Source organism: Triticum dicoccoides, chromosome 1B (assembly GCF_002162155.2).
Source record: "Triticum dicoccoides isolate Atlit2015 ecotype Zavitan chromosome 1B, WEW_v2.0, whole genome shotgun sequence".
Taxonomy (NCBI): domain Eukaryota; kingdom Viridiplantae; phylum Streptophyta; class Magnoliopsida; order Poales; family Poaceae; genus Triticum; species Triticum dicoccoides.
The window spans coordinates 387,641,230-387,662,624 of NC_041381.1; the positions used below are offsets into that span (position 1 = coordinate 387,641,230).

General features: G+C 53.3%; 2 protein-coding genes across 2 annotated transcripts; one reads left to right on the forward strand and one right to left on the reverse strand.

Moving 5' to 3' along the window:
• Positions 1 to 10,933: 10,933 nt before the first annotated feature.
• Positions 10,934 to 14,665, reverse strand: LOC119336943 (monocopper oxidase-like protein SKU5). Its single transcript, XM_037609035.1, has 6 exons — positions 14,528 to 14,665; positions 14,316 to 14,425; positions 13,930 to 14,200; positions 13,669 to 13,807; positions 11,402 to 12,419; positions 10,934 to 11,311 (listed from the first exon to the last, which is right to left on the reverse strand). The coding sequence occupies exons 1-6, from the start codon at positions 14,663 to 14,665 to the stop codon at positions 11,185 to 11,187; spliced, it is 1,803 nt and encodes a 600-aa protein (XP_037464932.1). The 3' UTR covers positions 10,934 to 11,184.
• Positions 14,666 to 18,566: 3,901 nt separating this feature from the next.
• LOC119350401 (ATP synthase subunit a-like) lies at positions 18,567 to 19,418 on the forward strand. The gene has a single exon (XM_037618251.1). The coding sequence runs from the start codon at positions 18,567 to 18,569 to the stop codon at positions 19,416 to 19,418; it is 852 nt and encodes a 283-aa protein (XP_037474148.1).
• The last annotated feature ends 1,977 nt before the right edge of the window (positions 19,419 to 21,395 follow it).

A 21,395-nucleotide genomic window follows, 5' to 3' on the forward strand; every position in this document is an offset into this window, starting at 1 on the left:
GAGCTCCGCGCCACCTCCACTAGAGTTCGAGGCGTCGACCGGGTAAGCCGGTGACGAGCACCCGGTCATGGAGCGGGAAGGCGGCGATGTCGCCATGCTGGATGCTATCGTGCCTCCGCCACCACTGATAGCTGGAGCGAGGGATGAGCAGCCGGCCGCCCCGCCGGTGCCACCAGCTGGGAATGAGGTGGTGATGGGCCCGACTCCTGAGGCCCGCACGCCCGTGCACCGTCGTCTTGCAAGGGCGGCCTCGGTACCGCGAACGCTGGAGGCCGGTGCCGCGACCTCGTCTGCTCCTCACACCGAAGCAACCAGCGCCACGCCCTCTGGTTGGATGTGTGGAGGCGGAACAAGAGCCTTGAACCAGGAGGCCCTCGACGTCCAGGCCAAGCTCCGGGCCGAAGCTGACGCCCTTAAGCAGTGCAACGAGGCTTTCTTGAACTCGCGAGCAGCCATCCATGTATGCTTCTTACTTCAAAGTTTTGGGTCTTCTTTTTCTTCTTGGTGGTGGCGCGCTGGCGCACCCACTAGGTGTAGTCCCCAAGTTCCGGGCCGGCTGCTGAGCAGGCGGTCCGGAACTTTAACTTGTAGGCATCATGAGCTGACTTCCTTTGGCATCTCTGTCACAGGATTACCATAATCTCCGCGTGGGCACCTTCAACTCCGGAGTCCGGGAGCTGGAGAGGCAGACCGCCAACCTGTCAGAGAGCCAAAGTAAGTTTTGCCTTTTCATTCCTGCAGGGGCGCGCTGGTGCACCAGCAGGCTGTAGTCCCTGAGATTCGGGCCGACTACTGAGTAGTCGGGCCGGATCTCCCCGGCAACTTTATTTCTTTATTTGATCATTGGTAACTTCTGTCTTCTGCGGGGGCGCCATGGCGCACCCGCAGGCTTTAGTCCCCGAGATCCGGGCTGACTGCTGAGCAGTCGGGTTGGATCTCCCCAGCGACCGCATCCCTTCTTTATCAAATGTTTTTAATGTCTTTCTCCTTCTTCTCTCTTGGCAGAGACCAACGCCGCCTTGCAGCACCAGCTGGGCAAAGCCAACACCACTCTGCGCGGCAAGGAGGCGGAATGCAGCAAGCTTGCCGAGGAGCGTGACCGACTGGTCACGCAGCTGGCGGAGCAGACGGAGCGTCTCCAGACGGCTCAGCGGGAGGCAAAGACGAAGGAGACCGACCTCCTTGCTAAATTTGAGGTCGAGCGCTCCGTCTGGGTTAACAAGGAAGCACAGCTAACTGCCGGCTTTGGGAGTATCGAGGACATGGTTGACGTTACGCTTCCTCTCTTTCCTTTCTTTCAGTCTGCCGACCTTTGCTTAGGCCGACCATCCATTTTTAACTTCTATCTTCTTTGCTTTTCTCACCCAAACAAACTTCTTCCCAGGCCACTCCATTGCCGCGAACCAGGCCATCGAGGCCTACCGCGAGGAGCGGAGGGAGGAGGGTGTGCAGATTGCCGCCAACGCCCCCCGGACCCTCAACAAGCAGCGTCTCAGCATCCAGGCCCGCCTTCGGCCGGCCCAACAGATGTAGCGCCGTCTTCAACGTGTTGGGGCCCAGGCGATTTCCTCCCTCTGGCCAGGTGTGCCGGCTCCGCGCACCCCCAGTCAGACTGCCGACTAGCTGGAGGTGGCGGCCAACCGCCTGGAGGCCTGGAAGGGCTCTTCAGCCCGAGCTAGAGCGTGCCGGGCTCTGGAGTTCGTCAGGGCGTGGTAACCTGGGCTAGATCTAGCCTAGCTGACCACGTTCCGGCAAGAGGCACTGGAGGAGCTGGTGGCGGTTGAGGGCGAGCTTGTCAAGCGGGCGGTGGCGGTCGCCGACTACACCGACATCAGTGTCTTCATTCCGGAGCTGGTTGAAGATAGCGTTGAGGTACCACCGGACTGGTTCGGGCTCAACCCCGAAGATAGCGAGGACTCGGCCGAGGTGATCGACTCCAGCGATGAAGGGGAGGAAGCGGAGGACGAGGACAGCGAAGAGGACGCACCGGAGGTTGGAGGGGACGGCCAGCCCCAGCCCGACCGTGCCTCGAGCAACGATCCACGCTCGGGTGCGCCGACCACTGCTGAAGGCAACCAGGCGGAGACCAACCAGCCGTCCGCTCCACCAGCCGGCGCTGCCAACTCCGCCATCCAGCCATCCGCTGCTCCAACCGGTGTTGCCGACTCACCGCCCCGCCGGAGCCCTCTGCTGCTTCTTAGGCCATCGTCTTTACTTTTTGCTTAATCATTCTCGACAAGACTTGTTAAACTTGTGCAATTCCACCCGTGGGGTGTATTTCAAACTTTGTTGAATGCTGGCCAAGGGCCTTTTGCTATGTAAATATGCTTTAAGTGCCAACTTCCAGCTTTCCTTGCTTTCTACCCGTTGCCTTTTTTCCTTGCCGCCCTCCCTTTGCTATCCCTTGGCCAGCCGAATAGCCGCTCTACGGACTGCGGCTGGGCCAAGTGCTTAGCTACTATTGGGAGGGCAAGTACTTAGCCGACTAGAGCGATGTCAAGGAAAGTAGGAGCCGACTGGCCGACTGCTCAGCAGCCGGTCGAGTAGGCGGGATGCTGGCTTCGGCTATGTGTGCCTTTTTTCCTTAGTCGTTTTTCGTATGGGCACCATTTTTGCAACTCCTGTCGGTCGTTCGGTCGCTCTGTGAGCTGCGGCTTCTGACAAGAGAAGTTTGCTGGTGCCAACATACTACTTGTCCGACTGCAGGAGGCAACACGTAGTAGAAGGCGGCGAGCCCCCGGGCCGACTAGTCGAGCCCGGTGTCAGGCGGAATAACGAAATAACACATTCGTGGGCATAACACCTATCATATAGATAAAGAGGGTAGTCCCTGAGTTCTTCTCGGGGGACCCGGAGTCTTCATACTTAATACAAAAGGTAGCACGGTACATACTACTTTTAACTATAAAATCTTCGGAGGAGGTTCACATTCCATGGCCTCTCCGTCTCCTTGCCTGAGTCGTCTCTTTTGCATGCTCTGGGCTTCTGAGCGTCGATGAGATAGTAGGAATCATTGCCCAGCACTTTGCTGACGATGAAATGGCCTTCCCAAGGTGCCGAGAGCTTGTGTTGGTTGGCTGTTCACTGGATCAGCCGGAGCACAAGGTCTCCTTCTTGGAATGATCTTGGCTTGACATTGCGATTGTAGTATCGGCGTAGACTCTGCTAGTAGATGACGGACCGTCTGAGTGCCAGCAGCCGGCCCTCTTCCAACAGGTCGACGTCGTCTTCTCGTGCTTCTTTGTCCTCCTCCTCGGTGTACATAGTGACTCGAGGGGAGTCGAATTCTATGTCTGTCGGGGTGACGGCTTCGGCACCATAGACAAGGAAGAAGGGTGTGAAGCCGGTCGACTTGTTCGGTGTTGTACGCAAGCTCCAGAGGACGGCCGGCAGCTCCTCGAGCCAGCAGCCGGCCGAACATTGTAGAGGCTCGACCAGTCGAGGCTTGATGTCGGACAAAATTAGGCCGTTTTCTCGCTCCACTTGGCCGTTTGACTGCGGGTGGGCAACGAACGCTAGGTCCAGTCGGATGCCCTGCGTTGCGCAGAAACGGGCCAAGGCTCCTTTGACGAAGTTCGTGCCGTTGTCGGTGATGATGTTGTGTGGTACGCCGTACCGAGTGGTGATGTTGGCGATGAAGGTCACGGCGGTCGTCCCATTCAGCTTCTTGATTGGATTTGCTTCTATCCACTTGGTGAACTTGTCTATGACGAGAAGCAAATGGGTCATGCCGCCGTGAGCCATCTTGAATGGACCCACCATGTCCAGTCCCAAAACGGCAAAGAGCCAGGCTATGGGAATGGTCTTGAGTGCAGAGGTCGGTAGATGTGGCTTGGAGCGGAACTTCTAGCACCCTTGACACTTCTTGACCAATTCTTTGGCTTCTTCTAGAGCAGTCCGCCAGAAAAAACCATGGCGGAAAGCTTTGGCCACAAGTGATCTTGAAGCCGCGTGGTGACTGCATTCGCCTTGGTGGATATCCTTGAGGATTCCTTGGCCCTTGTCTGACTCCACGCAGCGCTGATAAACACCGGTGACACTGCGCCGCTCCAACTCTCTGTTGATGATGGTGTATGTTGTTGCCTGCCGTTGCACTTGTCGGGCCGAGATCTCATCAGTCGGCAGTTCTTTGTTCACTAGAAATTTGAGGATTGGTTGGGCCCATGATGGTGCTGCTATTTCTTCGACTGCTACGACTGCAACTTGTATAAGGGCGGTTGGGCCGGGAGGCGGCGGGTTGGGATCGGCTGCCGCCTGCTGAGCTGGAGAAGTTCCCGGGTCGACCACTGCAGTCCCTGGGCTGGGTTCTGGAGTCCCCAGGCTGGGTGCGGATGCTGCAGTCCCCGGGCCACCTGCCGAAGTCCCCGCGCCGGCTTCTGGGGCCCTCAAGTCGGATCCGACTGCTTCGAGAGGGGTCGGCGCGAAGATGGAGTCTGTTTCTGGCGACGACTTGAGGAGGCGCCGCAGGGCAACGCCAGCTGGTATTGCTTGTCGGGTGGAGCCAATCCGTGCCAGGGCATCCGCCTGCTCATTGTCATTTCTTGGCACATGGAGGAACTCGCACCCCTAAAAATATCCACTGAGCTGCTGAACTAAGAAGCGGTATCTCGCCATGTTTGCATCCTTGGCGTCCCAGTCGCCTGACGACTGCTGGACCACCAAGTCGGAATCACCATAACACAGGATTTGGCGAATGCCGAGTTCCTTGGCAAGCCGGAGCCCGTGTATGAGTGCTTCATATTTAGCTACGTTGTTGGAGGCGGCAAAGTGGATCTGCAGCATATATTTGAGCTTGTCGCCTTTGGGAGAGGTGAGGACAACACCGGCTCCCAGACCGGTACGCATTATTGACCCATCAAAGTGCATCTGCCAATGGGTGGAGTCTGGTGCTGGCGGCAAGTACTGGGTCTCAGCTCAGTCCACGAGGAAGTCGACCAGTGCTTGTGACTTGATGGCGGTGCGAGGCTTGTAGTAGATGGTGTAGGGGGCCAGATTTATGGCCCACTTGGCCACTCGGCCTGAGGCATCTCGGCTTCCAATGATCTCAGCAAGCGGAGCGGTGCAGACAACAGTAATTGGATGCTCTTGAAAGTAAGGCTTGAGCTTCTTGGCGGCAAAATGCACGCCATAGCACATCTTCTGATAGTGGGGGTAGTTTTGCTTGGAGGCGGACAGTACTTCACTCAAGTAATATACCGGCCTCTGGACCGGCAGTGCCTTGCCTTCCTCCTTGCGTTCTACCAGTATGACTGTGCTGACCACCTGACTGGTGGCGGCAATGTAGAGGAGCATGGGCTCCTTATCAGTCGGGGCCGCCAGGACAGGCGGGGTGGTGAACATCTTCTTGAGCTGGCGGAAAGCTTCGTCCGCCTTGTCGTTCCACTCAAAAAAGTGGTTTTCTTCATGAGCTAGTACAGTGGGAGAGCCTTCTCGCCCAACCGGCCGAGGAAGCGGCTGATGGACGCTAGGCAGCCGGTGAATTTTTGTACACCCAGCAGTCGGGTTGGTACTTCCATACTCTCAATTGCCTTGATTTTCACAGAGTTGCACTCTATGCCGCGCTCTGAGACCAGAAAGCCAAGAAATTGGCCGGCTGGTACTCCAAAGATGCATTTCTCCGGGTTGAGCTTGATTTGAAATCGACGCAAGTTCTCGAATGTCTCTTTGAGGTCTTCTAGCAGCGTGCCATGCTTCTCCATCTTCACTACTACATCGTCCACGTAAACGTGGGTGTTTCTGCCGAGTTGCTTGAGGAGGCACTTCTGCATGCAACGCTGAAACGTGGCACCGGCATTCCTCAAGCCGAACGTCGTCATCAGGTAGTGGAAGGCTTCGAAAGGTGTGATGAAGGCGGTCTTCAGCCTATCGGCTGGGTTCAGCTCGATCTGATGGTATCCTGAGTACGCATCCAAAAAACTCAGCAGCTCGCATCCGGCTGTGGAGTCTATCACTTGGTCGATTCTTGGCAAGGCAAAGGGGTCTTTGGGGCAAGCTTTGTTGAGGCTGGTATAATCGATGCACATGCGCCATTGCTTGTTCTTGTTTAGCACAAGAACTGGGTTGGACAACCATTCTGGGAAGAACACCTCCATGATGAAGCTAGCTGCTAGAAGCCAGGCTATTTCTTCTCCAACAACTCTTCTCTTTTCTTCCGACAGGCGGTGCAAGGGCTGCCTGACCGGCTTGACTTCAGGTCGGACGTGTAGCTTGTGCTTGGCGAAATCCGTCGGGACACCCAGCATGTCCTTGGGGGACTATGCGAAGATGTCACGATTCTCACGGAGGAAATCGACGAGCTCGCCTTCCTATTTACTGTCAAGGTTTGTTCCAATGAGAGCGTGCCTCTCCGGGTGCTTCGGGTCCAAGGGTATCTTCTTTGTTTCCTTCGTCGGCTTGAACGAGCCCTCAACTTCTGACTCCTTGGGTGGTGGTGACATTTCTGGCTGCTTGCCTGCCATTGCCACAACCCGCTCCAGGAGTCATTTCTCAGCTGCAATCACAAGGGACTCGGCCAGCCGGCTGCTATCCGCAGCACAGGCGGACGAATTTTTGTAGTCTCTGGCTATAGTCAGGATTCCCTTGGTAGTCAGCATCTTCATCTTGAGATAAGCATAGTGGGGGACCGCCATGAACTTGGCCAGAGTCGGCCGTCCAAGTAGCGCGTGGTAAGGGCTCTCAAGGTCCACTACCTCAAACCAGATTGCCTCTCAGCGGAAATGATTCTTGTCCCCGAAGAGGACATCGATATCGGTCTTGTCGATGGGTGAGCAAGAAAGGCCAGGAAATATGCCATGGAATACAGTCCGACTGGGCTGAAGCTGCTTCTGCTTGATTCCCAACTTCTCCATTGTGTCACGGTACAGGATGTTGATGCTGCTGCCGCCATCTATCAGTACTCGGGAGAAACGAGCTACCTGCCTCTCTGTTGTGAAGGTGGCATCCAGGACTAGGGCATAAGAACCAGGAGAGGGCATCACTTCCGGGTGGTCAGCCCTGCTCCAACTGATGGGCTTCTCAGACCAGTGCATGAAGTCAGGGGTTCCCATTGCAACTGCATGTACTTCCTGTTGCTGCTGCCGTCTGATGCATTTGTCGTCAGCCACACTAGTGAACACGACATAGGCTCCCTGCTCTTCCGGATACTCATCTTGTATTGCTCCGACTGGACGGACCGCCGGCTGCTGGGGCGGAGGAGGCGGCGGGCCGGGAGGCGGTGGTGGCAGGAGTCCATCTCCTTTGGCGATTCGGGTGAGCCAATGGCACTTCCGAGTGGTGTGGTTGGACGGCATTGCGCCACTGTGGAACTTGCAAGGCGCATCGAGAGTCTACTCATACGAGAAGGCGGGCAACTAATTGGGCTTGCCGCCCTTCTGACGCTTGGGTGGAGGCTGCCCTTCCGGCTGCTGGTCTTCGACTGTTGCTACCTGTCGGCTTGCAGAAGCCGGCTGCACGGCCTTGCGCTTGTTGTCGCTTTGCTGATGTCTCCGACTCGTGTCACCAGCCGGGGCCCGAGAAGTCGGAGGAGCTATCTTGCCGGATGAATCGACTTGAATCTCCGACTTCATGGAGGAGTCGTTAGTTGCGTATTTGTCGGCGATGATCAACAGCTCGTCGAGAGACGTCGGCTCGTCGCAGAGAAGTCGGTGCTTAAGAAGGGTGTCCTCTCGGCACCCGGCTGTGAAGTACTCGATGGCCTGCACCTCGTGCACGCCCTCACAGGAGTTGCGCAGCTCGGCCCAGCGTGTGAGGTAATCACGAGTCGATTCACTGGGCCCTTGGACGCACAAGGAGAGCCGTCGAGGCTTGGAAGGCCGCTTGTACGTGCTAGTGAAGTTGCAGACGAAGGCCTCGGTGAAATCAACCCAGTTGTTGATGCTGCGGGGCTTCAGGCTGTTAAGCCACGTCCGGGCTGTGCCCTGGAGCATGAGTGGGACGTACTTCACAGCAACGCGCTTGTTGCCGTTCGCTATGATGATGACCGTAGAGTAGTCGACCAGCCAATCCTCCGGCTTCACGGAGCCGGTGTACTTGGGCGTATCTCTTGGGAGGGTGAGCCCTCGATGGAAAGGCTCATCTCAGATTCGGGGGCCAAAACAAGGCGGACCTAAAGCATCTTCTTCTTCTGGCGCCAGGGAGCGATTGAGGCCGTCGATCCGGTGGCGGGCGTCGTTTTCTCCGACTCCTTCCCGGCGGCCAAGGCGGTCGCCGAGTGTCGGGTGCGTGACAGGCGGTGGGGTGGGATGCCTTTCTCCACGAGGCTGAGGAGGAGGCGGATCGCCTCGCCGCCCCACGGCTCAGGAGCGGCCTTCTGCATCGCGCTCGATGGAGAGGTGAGTCCGACTGCGGCTGGCAGCCGGCTCATTGCCTTTCTTATTGCGGATGCCACCAGTCGGTGTGTGTCGCGCCTTGATCCTGGTGAGGGGGCGGCTCGTCGTTCTGCCGGTTAGGCGCCTCGTCGCGGCAGCCGGCTTCTTGCTGCTCGGCGGCCGCGACGAGGAGCTGCTGGACGCGCTCCGTCATCTGGCGACGCTCGTCGCCCTCGTACTTGTCCAGCTCGTCTGCCACCGCCTGGGCAGCTCGTATGTTTCCCGCTGGCGTAGCGTAGACGGGACGATCTGCCCCGAACGCGCCAGTGATGGTCGTGCCATGCAGCCGGATCAAGCCGGCGCGGCTAGGCCCCTCAGGGGCCTGCGTCCCGCCGACAGCTCAGTCCATCTCGCGCCGGTAGGCTTCTGAGAGGCGTCGCACGCTGGCCAGCCGGTTGGCGCTTTCGATGAGCTGGACGCGGCGTGCTTCCAGTGCCTGAGCGTCCGCATCAGCCGGGATGGGCGCTGACAATTCTTGCAGCCCCGCATCGAGTGGGTCTTGAGCGCCTCCGTCCGAGTGCTCGCCGCTGTGGATGACAAGCACCTCCGTGACGGTGCTCCCGCCGCTGTGCTCCCGAGGAGGCGGCTCATCGTAGACCACCATGTTGGTGGGGAACGCGTCAAGCGACCCTGTGTCGGAGTCGACGATCATCGGATTGGTGAAGCCAACAGACTCCAAGTCGGCAGCAGGCTCGTTGGTGACATGAAGCTGGTCGAGGAGGCAGACGAGGCGGTTCTCGGGGCAGTCGGTCCCTGCGTTGGATGCAGGCTCGTCAGAGAGGTTGATCTCGCCGACGAGGTCGGTGAGGCAGCTGGCTGCGCAGGCGATCTCCGCGCCGCGCAGCGCGTCGAGGCTGACGCCGTCGGGCGTGCTAGGCTGGTTGCGCATGTCCGGAAGGAACAAGGTTCCCGTCCAGAACAGATCTCTGGATGACGGTGCACCTCGCCCCACGGTGTGCGCCAAATGTCGAGGGTTGGGTCTAACATATGCCAAGGGATGGCTTATCATGGTGGGAGCGAGTAGAACGTCGCCGGTGCCTGGAAGCGGGATAAGGCGTAGACACGAACGTCGGCGTTCTTTACCCAGGTTGGGGGCTCTCCTTGGAGATAATACCCCTACTCCTGCTCTGTGGGGTCTCCGCATGATCATTAAGGCACTAGTGAGTACAAGGTGCTCCTCGAGCTGTGTGCTAGAGATTGAAGAAGGCAGGGCTAGCTCTCTTCTTCCTCTAGATATGTGTCTAAGTCTAACAGGCCCGGAACCCTTTGCATGGGTGCCCTGGGGGGTTTATATAGGCCTATCCCCCCAGGGGTACATTGGTAACTTGGCCGGATGCTGGACCCGACTGTTAGCGTCTCTGGTCGTCAGCTTCTCCGCCGGCAGCTGGGCCCCACCGCCTGGGGGCCCTCCGACTGGTCTGGTACGGAGCCGATAGGCCGCTTCCGCTGCTGGCGGGTCTGGCTGGTGGCTGATCACTGTAGCCATGGTGTTAATGACACAGGCTTGGTCAGAGGAGCGTGGCTACAGTCCCGCCGCCTGGTGGGAGATCACTGTAGCCACACCGCGCCATGTCTGTCTAATGGCTCACTAGCCTCGGGGGAGGGTCCGGCCGCCTGCTGGTGGCCGGCCTCCCGCAGCTCCGGCTGGTCCGGCTTCCGCCGTCCTACGGGCTCTCTCTGCCCGATAGGGCCCGCCGCATGCGGGCCGCACCGACAGGCCGTCGTGGGAACAGGACTTCGCCGGTTTAGGAGTGGCATAAAGGGGGAATGGCAACAGTGCCACGCCGTGCGGAGATCCCCGCCTGTACGGGGCACTGTAGCCATGCCAAGCCCGGGATCCGGGGGTACGGGGCTATGTTGTGCCTCACCCTGTCTCATCTTCTTGATGAGGGGCGCAGACTTTGAGGACGCCTGATGGCCGCCTGCTAGAAGCCGGCCTCTCCGAAGGCCGTCAGCTAGGAGGCGGCCTGTCTTGGTGTCGTCTGTCGGCGCTAGGCCGTCTTCGGGCAGCCGACCGTCAGAAGGCGGTGCTTTATTCTCGAGTCTCGTGGTCGAACGTCTCGTTCAAACTAGCACGGTCTCATCGATACACTCGGCCGTCTCCCAGTGGGAATTTTTAGGCTACCAGGCTCAGCCTGGTGCGGTGGTCGCCTGCGGTGGGCGACTTCAAAACCAGGCCCAGCCCCAGTCAAATGGGCAACGAAAGGAGCCCACTGGCAAATTGAATACCACTGACGACGCCGGCCAGGATTCAGAATTGCAGAGTCCTGTGGCTGCCTGCAATCAGGTGGTTCGGTAATTCCTGGACCTTGTTTCAGAAAAATTCGGTAATTCCTGGACGTGCCACTGAAGACCAAAGGACAAACAAATGCATTCACGGCGATTCGGTTATGATTCGACAACTGTGACCATGAATCATGGTTCTGCAAGATGTATCCTGTTGCTTAGGACATGTGTATGTTTATCTCATTATCTGGACGAACCTGTCTGTTTGATCGATCGCCTTGCCGTCTGGCATTGAACACCAAAAAACTGACGCGGGTTTCAGACGAACACACGGTAGTTAGTTGAGCTAAAAAATTGTACTGTAAAAGAATACGGAGTATATTAGAATTGCTCCTCGTGAACAAATCAAATCACAGCCCTCAGACAGCCTCGAGGTGAATGAATAAACACGATCGACCGTTCCTAATGCTACGCAAAGAAAACACAGTGCATGGGCAATTGGTACAGTCCAGTGGCACCTCTGATCCTAACCTACACTACACACACGAAGTCACCTCAGACACGGCACAAAAAATGGATCCACGGCGCCGCGCTACGAAGCGAACACGAGGGCTCCGACGACGAGCATCACCAACGCGACAATCTGTCTCTGCGCGGCCAACGGCCGCACGGCCGCCGCAGACGCCGCCGCCGCCGTCTTGTGATGAGGAGTCTGCTCCCTGAGAGGAGTCGAAAACAGTTAACAAGAGACACATGAAGAACTGCAAATGTGTTTAATCAGATGAGGGATTGCGGTTTGGGGGGCGTACTTCTGGTACTTGTGGAGCTGGCCGCAGTAGAGGGCGTTGTGGGGGACGGCCATCTCGGTCTTGTTGGCGCCGTCCTCGGGGTTCACCACCCTGACGTACACCTCCTGGCCGAGGTACCACGAGTCGAGGTTCTGCGACCGCACGTTCCAGAACCCCACGTTGTCCAGCGACACCAGCACCGCCGTCCACGCGCCGGGGTACACCTGCACGGTGCTGCGCGCCACGCTGTCCCCCTTGTTGTACGTGCCCCGGCTGGCCTCCGTCCACTCCCCGTAGTCCATCCCGACGACGAACACGGCGTACCCGTCCACGTGGTAGCTCTGCATCCGGGTGTCATTGTTCTGGAAGATGAGCTCCATGAAACCCCGGTAGGTGCCGTTGATGACGGACCGCGCCACCCGGGGCCGCGCGGCGGGGTCCGGTCGCTCCGGGAAGTCGAGCGTGTAGGCGCCCTCGACGCCGTACGCGTCGGCCAGCCGCAGCGGCGTCTCCGGCGAGGAGAAGGACAGCCCGTTCAGCGCCGCCCTAAGCTTCCCGCCGATCTCCACGGGTTCGGTGCTCCGCAGCAGGTACGCCTGCGTCACGTTGATCGAGGAGTAGCGGAAGGAGCCCTGCGGGTTGGGCCGCGCCGCGCCCGCGCTCAGGTTCCACCGGACGGAGCGCGCCTGGTTCATGGAGAGAGTCTTGTCGTACTGGTCCTGGGGCGGGTCCGGGAGCGGGCCGGACGCCGCGCCGCCGGAGTTGGAGTAGCGGAGGACGGCGACGCCGGTGACGCGCTGCCAGAGGGACTCGTTGACGATGCGGGCGCTGGCGACGACGTAGTAGTCGGAGCTGGCGTTCTGGTCGGTGGTGAGGAGGAAGGAGTAGGACTGGCCGACGTGGACGTCTAGGCTGGTGTAGTTCTGCTGCGTGGTGTAGGAGCCCTCCGTCTCCACCAGCAGCATGTTGTGCCCCTGGATCCGGAAGTTGAGGCTCGTCGACGTGCCCACGTTGTGCACCCGGATGCGGTACGTCCGACCTGCTCCACCCATCCATCCAACAACATGACCACATAAGTATAGTGATGATGTGTTTGAGTGCAGCGGTGGATGAGCTAAATGCAAGTTTCAATGCGAATAAGAATTCGTCACAGGCATCTTGGTAGTTGACTAAATTCTACTGTTGCATTCAAGGAGACATATAGTATGAAATTAAAACATAAATCACCAAGCATCCATGTTACTTACAGTACTAGACTAAAACGCATATGTACACCTTTGAATTGGGACTCTGAAGTCTGAACCTCGACTCACATGGCTTGTCTGCTGAAGTTTACTATCTGAGTTGTTGATTCTTTTCCTGTCAGTTGATATAGTGGGAGATCTAGCATGATAGTAGTATATACTACTGTTGCAGTATTTTACCCACACAACTCAATAGCAATGCAAGCGTTTGTCATCAAATATTTGTGCACCACATAGCGTAATGCAGGTTGTACATACAGCATATTGCAGTATATCGATGATTCAATGTGTCAAAATTCTACTCCCTCTGCAAAGAAATATAAGAGCGTTTAGATCACTACTTTAATGATCTAAACGCTCTTATATTTCTTAACTTCTTAACGGATGGAGTACTCTCTATGTAGAAAGGACATAACAAATCTAACTCACAAAAAAAGGAAGTCATAAACTTCAACCTTTTTAAGAAAAACGCAATCTAGCAAAACGTCTTGAAAAGATACGCAACCTTTGTGTACTCGCGGGAAAAAGCTATGCTGCTCCTCTCTTCCTTTTTACTGGAACCACACTACTCCAATTCTCTGGAAGAAGATTTTAATGGGGCCATCCAGGTTTGTAGTCCATACTCAACTATTCTTGCACATTGTTTCCAGATAGCATCCAGGATTGGTAACATTTCAGTGCAGCATTGCAACAGAGAAGCGGAAAAAATGGCACACATTTTAGCTAGACATGCATTTAATTCAAATTCTTTGTCTTTTGGGATGAGAATCCTAATAGTTTTACCGTAATAAACGATGTATGGTTATCTAAATTGAAATAAAATGCGCCATGAATGCTTTCCCTGAAAAAAAAAACTCTTTGAAACAAGATTCTTATCCAAGGAGAAAACAGAGCTCTGAATAAAAGCGATGCAACTTGCGCAACCTGCTCCTCAACTAGTCAGTTTTTTTTTCCTTTTGAACCCTGTTCCACCTGCCAAGTTGCCAACCCAGAATGCAAGTAGTAGTACTCACTACGAATCTACGATAGTGGACAATGAATTACCTGGATGCACATCGATGGTCTCGTGCTCAATGCCGGCCGGCACAAGGCTGTCGTTGTACCGGTACGGGCCCTTGCCGTTTATCAGCACGCCGTCCGGCATCCCGAGCTCCTTCCCTTCGTCAAGCATCTTCCTCAGATCCTGCAGCGCGGAACCACACAATCGAGCAATTAAGACAATGTGGCACTGTATCTCCTTTAAGAAATCAGCGTGGCGCTGTGATTAATTCTGGTGGCCGGAGCCGCGTGTTTACGACGACGCACCGTGTGGTTCCTGTTGTACCAGTCGCCGATGAGGATGGTGATGTCGCCGTCGGGGCGGCCGAAAGGCACGGCGATGACGCCGCGGTTGTTGACAACGATGCCGCCGAAGCCGCCGGCGGCGCGCTGCAGGCCGGTGGAGGGGAAGTAGAAGAAGCTGCCGATCTGGTCCTTGACCTGGAACTCGTAGGTCCAGTTCCACCCGGACGGGATGGGGCAGTTGGTGCCCAGCACGCCGTCCTGCCAGCAGTTCTTCCGGTGCTGGATCCCGTTCCTGCATGCCCATCCAACACCGCGCGAACACAATTCTCAGTTGCCTGCCTGCTGTGACTTGGGAGGGAGTAATGGCGGCAGCGCGCGCGTGAGAGAGAGAGGGTATAGGCATGCACCAGGTGATTAGGAGGGGCTCGTCGAGGTCGTTGAGCACGTTGACGACGACGTTCCAGTTGGTGGTGATGTTGACGACGGGGCCCGGGAACTTGCCGTTGATGCCTATCACCTACCGGCAACAAGGAAACAACGGCTCCTTAAAAACGAGACGGGGGGAAACACCTGCGCAACGAGTGTGAGAGTACGTAAAATGGTTGCTAGCTTGGCTTGCCTGCTGCTTGACGCCGAGGGGCGCCGCGGTGACGTAGGAGACGTCCCAGTCGAAGAAGGCGTAGGGGTCGCCAGCCATTGCCGGCCGCGGCGCCGCCAGCGCGGCGGCGGACACCACCAGCGCGAGAAGCCGCCACATTGCGGCGGGTCGAGCTCGGCGGTCTTTGGGAAATAAGCAGTCGCGGCGGAAGAAGCGACAGAAAGAGCAGGTGATTCAGTCAGTGGCGCTGCATTGTGGAGAACAGAGAGGAGTACGCGACGGACAGGGGAGGAAGGAGGCCTGGCTCGACAGCGTGTAGGCGGAGGGGGGGAGCGCGTGCGCGTGTATTTCGGGTGGGGCAACGCGAGACGGATGGGGTCGGGTGAGGCGCCGTTGCTTGCAGAGCTGCGAATGCGCTTGGACTGAGCGCGGCAGGGAAATGCCCGTTTTGGACTGCTCGACCGGCGGTCGCAGCGGTCGTTGACAGCAAAATTTGCTCGTTCTTGTCTTTGGGGTTAGTGCGCTACTGGATAGATTTGGTTACCGTTGTAGTCCAAGCTTACGATGGTCCACGCTATTGCGAAGGAGTTTGGCCCCAACCACAAAACATCTGCTTCCAAGTCTCAATCCACGAAACCCTAGCGTGTAGAAAACTCTACGGAGTCGGTAGCCACGGACTGGAGCTCGGGGTCGGGGAGCGGGAGCGCCCACGTTGTGAAGCGCGCACGGCGCTCCAGCAGCTGCACATGCGTGGCGTGGGAGGGGACGGGTCCTCGAGGGCGCCAGCGAACGGCCAGCACTGACTGGGTCGGCAGAGGGCCGCGCGAACGTGGGATCCCATGCGCGCAGGCGCGGCGGCGGTGGACTTGGGCAGCGGCGGTGGCATTGGCTGCGGTCGGTGCGCGGTGCGATAGTGGCCCCCGCCACCACCCCTCGCACCATACTCATCGGCGCCGCACGGGCACGTGCATGCATGGGACCGGCTGCACGACAGCGGCTGGCTCTCCGCCGGAATTATCGTCCCGGACAGGGCGGTGATTCTGTATTCACTGCTGCACGCAAAACTGTTTGTCCTTCTTTCCAGCGAAATAAAAGTTCTACAAACACCGAAAAATGAATGGTAATACAAGAATTCGATTCTAAATGTAGATTTTAAATAATTGTTTTAGTTCACTACAAATAGAGTGAAGTGTTCCACGCGTAAGGTGTGGCGTCCTCAAGTAGATGTAAAAATAACTAATTTTTGCATCTTCAAGGCCAAAGCCCCCTCCTCAACACATGATGTAGATGAAATAAAAATTTACATTTTCGTATCTTAGAGATATAAAATACAACATCTCGCGATGCAAATTTGCATCTTCACCTACTGAAGACTTGGCGAGCCTTCACTGCCCAATTCTGTAAGAGCAACTCCAACGGATCGACCCAAATGGATGGGCCGTCCATTTGGGTCGGTCAGGCGGACACGGACGTTCGCTTTCGCGTTTGTGTCGGCGTATGCGCCCAACGCTCGCACGACCCATTTTGACGGCGCCGACAAAAAAAATGCATGCATATTTCGAATGAAAACAACTTAATTAAACATTAAAGCTGGCCAGGAAGGCCGGCGAGAGTCCACGCGTCCACATTAGCATTAAAAGTGTATTGGAAATCTCTTTCTTTAGGTTGGTCATAGTGGGGAGTAACTTAGAGTAGTAACATGCACACGTTACTACTCTATGTTACTACCCTTATAGTGGGAAGTGTCATATGTGTAGTAACATACACATGCTCATTTATTGTCTTGTAGACTCATTTTGCATTGGAAAGCGTTATGTGATGGTAACATATTAGGTTACTCTATTTGCCTCTCTCCTCATTAACTACTTGCCACATCAACATTTTTTTATGTGGCATCCATGTTACTACCTATGTTACTCCCACTATGACCAGCCTTAGAAAATGGGATGGCATTCAATTCTCACTTAGGGATTCTCTTCTTCCTGAACATTCATGAAAAGAAGGACTCTGGCTTTAATGCTAAAGTTTAGTACTGGGCCGAGCGTACTTACCTACTTAGACAAGAGGGGTACTTATAGATCTCTATGAGCGTAAGGCAAAGTGGGCAAGACTACTTCCACAACTACATTTTCGCTTAACCAGGACATGTGAGACCTCGAAGCAACTGTCTACTACTAGTTATAGATGCTATTTCTAATTGAATAGAATGGATGCTTCACAGCGGTTCTACGATAGGCAGGGCAGCCGGGTGAACATACGCAGCTCTTCCTATAGAACACAAGTCTTTCTCTAAAACACGACCTTCCGATTGGACTACGTCTGGTCTCTATCCTTTTTATTCCAAAAATGGGTCCTCGATCAAAATGATCTGGTGTCTATGTCCATGCCTGAGGTTGGTAAACCCTATATCTATTGCAGGGTGGTTTGAGGAAGGGACAGCTTGTAACCCACGACTTATTACTATGAAGATTCTGACAGAGAGCTTTTCACATATAGATAGGTTGGGATGAGGAAGCTTCGTAGTCAACTAATAGATAGAAAATCCACCTTGTGAACCGTGTTTGTCTTAAAGTACTGTCTGAGAAGGAATATACCTGTTCCAATCCCTCTAGTGGCTATACTGATTGACATAGGTAGCTTTTGTAGTCAAAGCTCACAGGGCCAAATGCTCTACTGGAGTGGGCACGAACACACACAATCAAGGTTCGAAGAACTTCTACTTCACGCCTTGAGGATTCTATGACACTCACTCAATGGTATTGTGGCGATTGCAAGCAATCAATAAACGACGAAGCCAAATTATGGATCCAGGAAGGCTGCATCAGAAGGAAGAGTAGGTGTTGCTATGACGTTGGCTGGGACTAAGACAGCGAGAGAGGAGCATAGCCCCTATGATCCCGGTAAAGAGTTCCAACTAAGCTCTTCTCAGGTTCTTTTTTCTCTTCCATTCTTATGTTTATATATTAAAGTGTAGTTTTCTTACCTAAGTATAATAATATTAATCTAATATGACCATTGGTGTTCCAAAAGTACCTTACCGGATTCCCGGAGATGAAGAAGCGACTTGGGTTGACTTATACAATGTTATGTATCGAGAAAGGACACTTTTTTAGTTCACTGCTCTATACATAGAAAGAAGTGCTTTTCCATCGGTATCAACATTCTATCTGGAATCAATAGCGATAATTGTTGTATTGTGAGCCAGCCCCACAAGACACTACGCACCTCCAAATTCTATATGATTTTTCCAATCATTTCATTTATACGACCTGCAAATAAGATAATATCTTGGCTCGCCCTACAAAAAAACAACTATATGCCCTATAAACTTGCTTGCTTCTTCGAATCTCGAAATAACACATAGAAAGTGTATCTGTGATGAGACCATTCTCAATCGATAAATGTGATAGGAGCCTATGTGTTTCACGGGCAGCCGACCAATATGGGAAGGTTGTGAATCCGGCGAACTGACCGCTTTAAGAACGTGATTGTCTTCTCTCACTCAGTTATCAATTGACAAAGATGACCCATTCTTTTTCGCCCTAAAATGACAACGGTATGGTACTTTTTCTTCAAATCGAGATTGTGTGGGTGTTCGCTCATATTCACGTTACATACTAAATTAGGCTTTCCTTGGAAAAACCAAGGACAACCCCTACCTCAGTCTCCTTTCTCTTTTCGGGAGCAGAGCTGAAAAAGATGGAGTTACCTGGAGATGAGATTTCTTTCTACGTATATGAAGGATAGAAATATGCTATTTGCTGATATTACAACGAATCAACCAATTCGTAGTAAGTGTTCCCGTCTTCCCGATCGACATGATTCTTTCCCAACCAACATCTCTTAGAACTTTGGTATAATGCCAAACTTTGATCTAAAGCCAAACTTGGATCTAATGCCAAACTTGGATATAATGGCAATGCTTGAGCGAATTGCCAACACCATAATAGTTTTACACGTAGAAGGGTATTTGCGCCAAAATGACTCCGAACAGGGAGTAGTCGATTTAGGTATAGCAGTATTGGGAGCCCGCCACGGAAATGTCGAAACTTGGCTGGGCATGTTGCCGGATATTCAGGCGGGTGGTGGTATGGATAATTTTCTCCAGAATCTACCTGGTGCCTACCCTTTTTTCCCATTGGACCAATTTTCCATTTACCCAATAATTGATCTTCATGTGGGCAACTTTTATTTTACATTTACAAATGCAGTCTTGTATATGCTGCTCACTGTCATTTTGGTCGTTTTTCTGTTTTTTGTTATTACAAAAAAGGGAGGTGGAAAGTCAGTGCCAAATGCATGGCAATCCTTGGTCGAGCTTATTTATGATTTCGTGATGAACCTGGTAAATGAACAAATAGGTGGTCTTTTCGGAAATGTGAAACAAAAGTTTTTCGCTACCATCTCGGTCACTTTTACTTTTTCGTTATTTCGTAATCCCCAAGGTATGATACCCTTTACCGTCACAGTGACAAGTCATTTTCTCATTACTTTGGCTCTTTCATTTTCCATTTTTATAGGCATTACAATCATTGGATTTCAAAGACATGGGCTTCATTTTTTTAGCTTCTTATTACCTGCGGGAGTCCCACTACCGTTAGCACCTTTCTTAGTACTCCTTGAGCTGATCTCTTATTGTAATCGTGCATTAAGCTTAGGAATACGTTTATTTGCTAATATGATGGCCAGTCATAGTTTAGTAAAGATTTTAAGTGGGTTTGCTTGGACTATGCTATTTCTGAATAATATTTTCTATTTCATAGGAGATCTTGGTCCCTTATTTATAGTTCTAGCATTAACCGGTCTGGAATTAGGTGTAGCTATATCACAAGCTCATGTTTCTACGATCTCAATTTGTATTTATTTGAATGATGCTACAAATCTCCATCAAAATGAGTCATTTCATAATTGAATAAAAATGAGGAGCCGAAGATTCTAGGGGGCTACAGCTGCGCTTTTGCAGCACTAAACATGGTTCCGGGTACTCAAGATATTGTGTTTGTGTTTGGAGAGGTGTAGATTGTAGATTCCAGCCGAGAAGACCAGAAAAAGATAAGGATAAAGAATGTCATATATCTCAGGAGCTAGATCACTTCCCGATGAACAAGTCAGAATTGCCTGAACAAAAATGGATGGAATTGGACCGAAAAAAGCCATTCAGCTTCGTTATCGATTAGGTATCAGTGGGAACATCAAGATGAATGAGTTAACTAAGTATCAGATCGACCAAAATGAACAAATGATAGCTCAAGATCATGTTGTTCATTGGGAAGTGAAGAGGGGAGAATGAGCAGACATCAAACGATTAATTTCTGTTTCTCATTATCATGGAATTCGTCATCAAGATGGATCGCCCTTACACGGTCAACGAACTCATACTAATGCAAGGACTGCTCGCAAGCAAATTCGGAAATGAAAGAAGACTACCGAAAGAACAAGCAACGGATTTCGTGCTCATCCCTTGCTAAAGCGCATACATTTTCTTGCTCCTTGGTACTTGTCTGATCAATCACACTGTTCATTAGTTCACTTGATTTTTCATTCGATGTCTTGAACCGCTTACTAATCACGTATACGTATAGTAGGCCCCCTTTGCCACTCCACGTCTGGCCCGTCTTGGTCTTGCTCACTTCGCCTGCCTATTGTATCAGCTTGGCTTCGTCCATCAAGCGACAACTTCTACCTCTGACGGCTTCACTATCGCTCATGACTGGTAGTAGTCGTCTCTATGTAGTAGTCGGCCTTTGTTAAGCTTCGCCAGAAGCGACTATTCGCTTCCCGAATGCCTCTTTCTTGTACTAATTAATGTGTATGGTCTAGTCTTTCCAATGCCTCCTTCCTTGCCGCCAACGCACACTAGATGGATAGTAAGCAAGCTACCTTGCTTGCATTGCATTCGATAAACTGTAGCTTCCGTGCCCTTCCTGCCTGCTTCAATTGATGTGAATGATCGTGTCTTCGACATCAATTTCAGTATGATTAGATACGTCATTGAAACAAATCTGTTTTGTCTCTGTTTTGTTTTCGGATGATGAGGATGAGCCAGCCGATCCTAACATAATTTTGGAGGAGCCGAACGACGAAACTGAAAATCAGATAAAGATATCTCCGATGCGACCAGACTTCCACTAGATTTTTATAAGGGTCAGGAGGGAAAAGATATGTTGTTTTCTATCAGTCCCAAGCGGATACTTCCCAGCTTCCACAGTTCGCTTACCGAGGAAGAGATGCGGGAGGACCCAGGGCCAGAGCAAGTTGGGTTGGGGTATAGAGCCGTAAGCACGGTGGGGGTGACAGAGGATGTGCTCGTACGGTTCATAGTTGGGTACGATATTCTCGTGGATTGTTGGGAACGTCCTCTATATTCGAAATATGCCTTTCTAGGAGCATTACGATCTGCAGCTCAAATGGTCCCTTATGAAGTCTCTATTGGTCTTATTCTTATTGTGTGCCTTGTGAGCACGTTTAGATCCGCAAAGGCAATTGCTCGGATCTTCCCCTAACCCAACCCGGGAAATGACCGAAGGGAACCGTAGCATGAGGGATGTCCGCGTCTTGTCGCAAGGCTCATTTTGAGTTTTGGGTCATAGGGCGGGCAGTGCAGTCCGGGGCACAAGGGTCCTGGTACTACCCAGGTGCGAAGAACCCCGGAGACGACTGCAATGAGCAAAAATGTAACTCACTGGCCTAAACGACGAGCAAACACTCGAACGTGAGAGCAAGGGATCACCCAACGAATGGACGAGCTCCAAGGTGGGAGGAGAGAGGGAGGCAAGAACCATGCTTTCAGAGAAGTGGCGGTCCGAATCCACTCTGACACAATAAAATAATAGACTAAGCCGTGCCGTAAGGGGGGCATTCTCCACACAGGACGGGGCCAAGGCCTTCA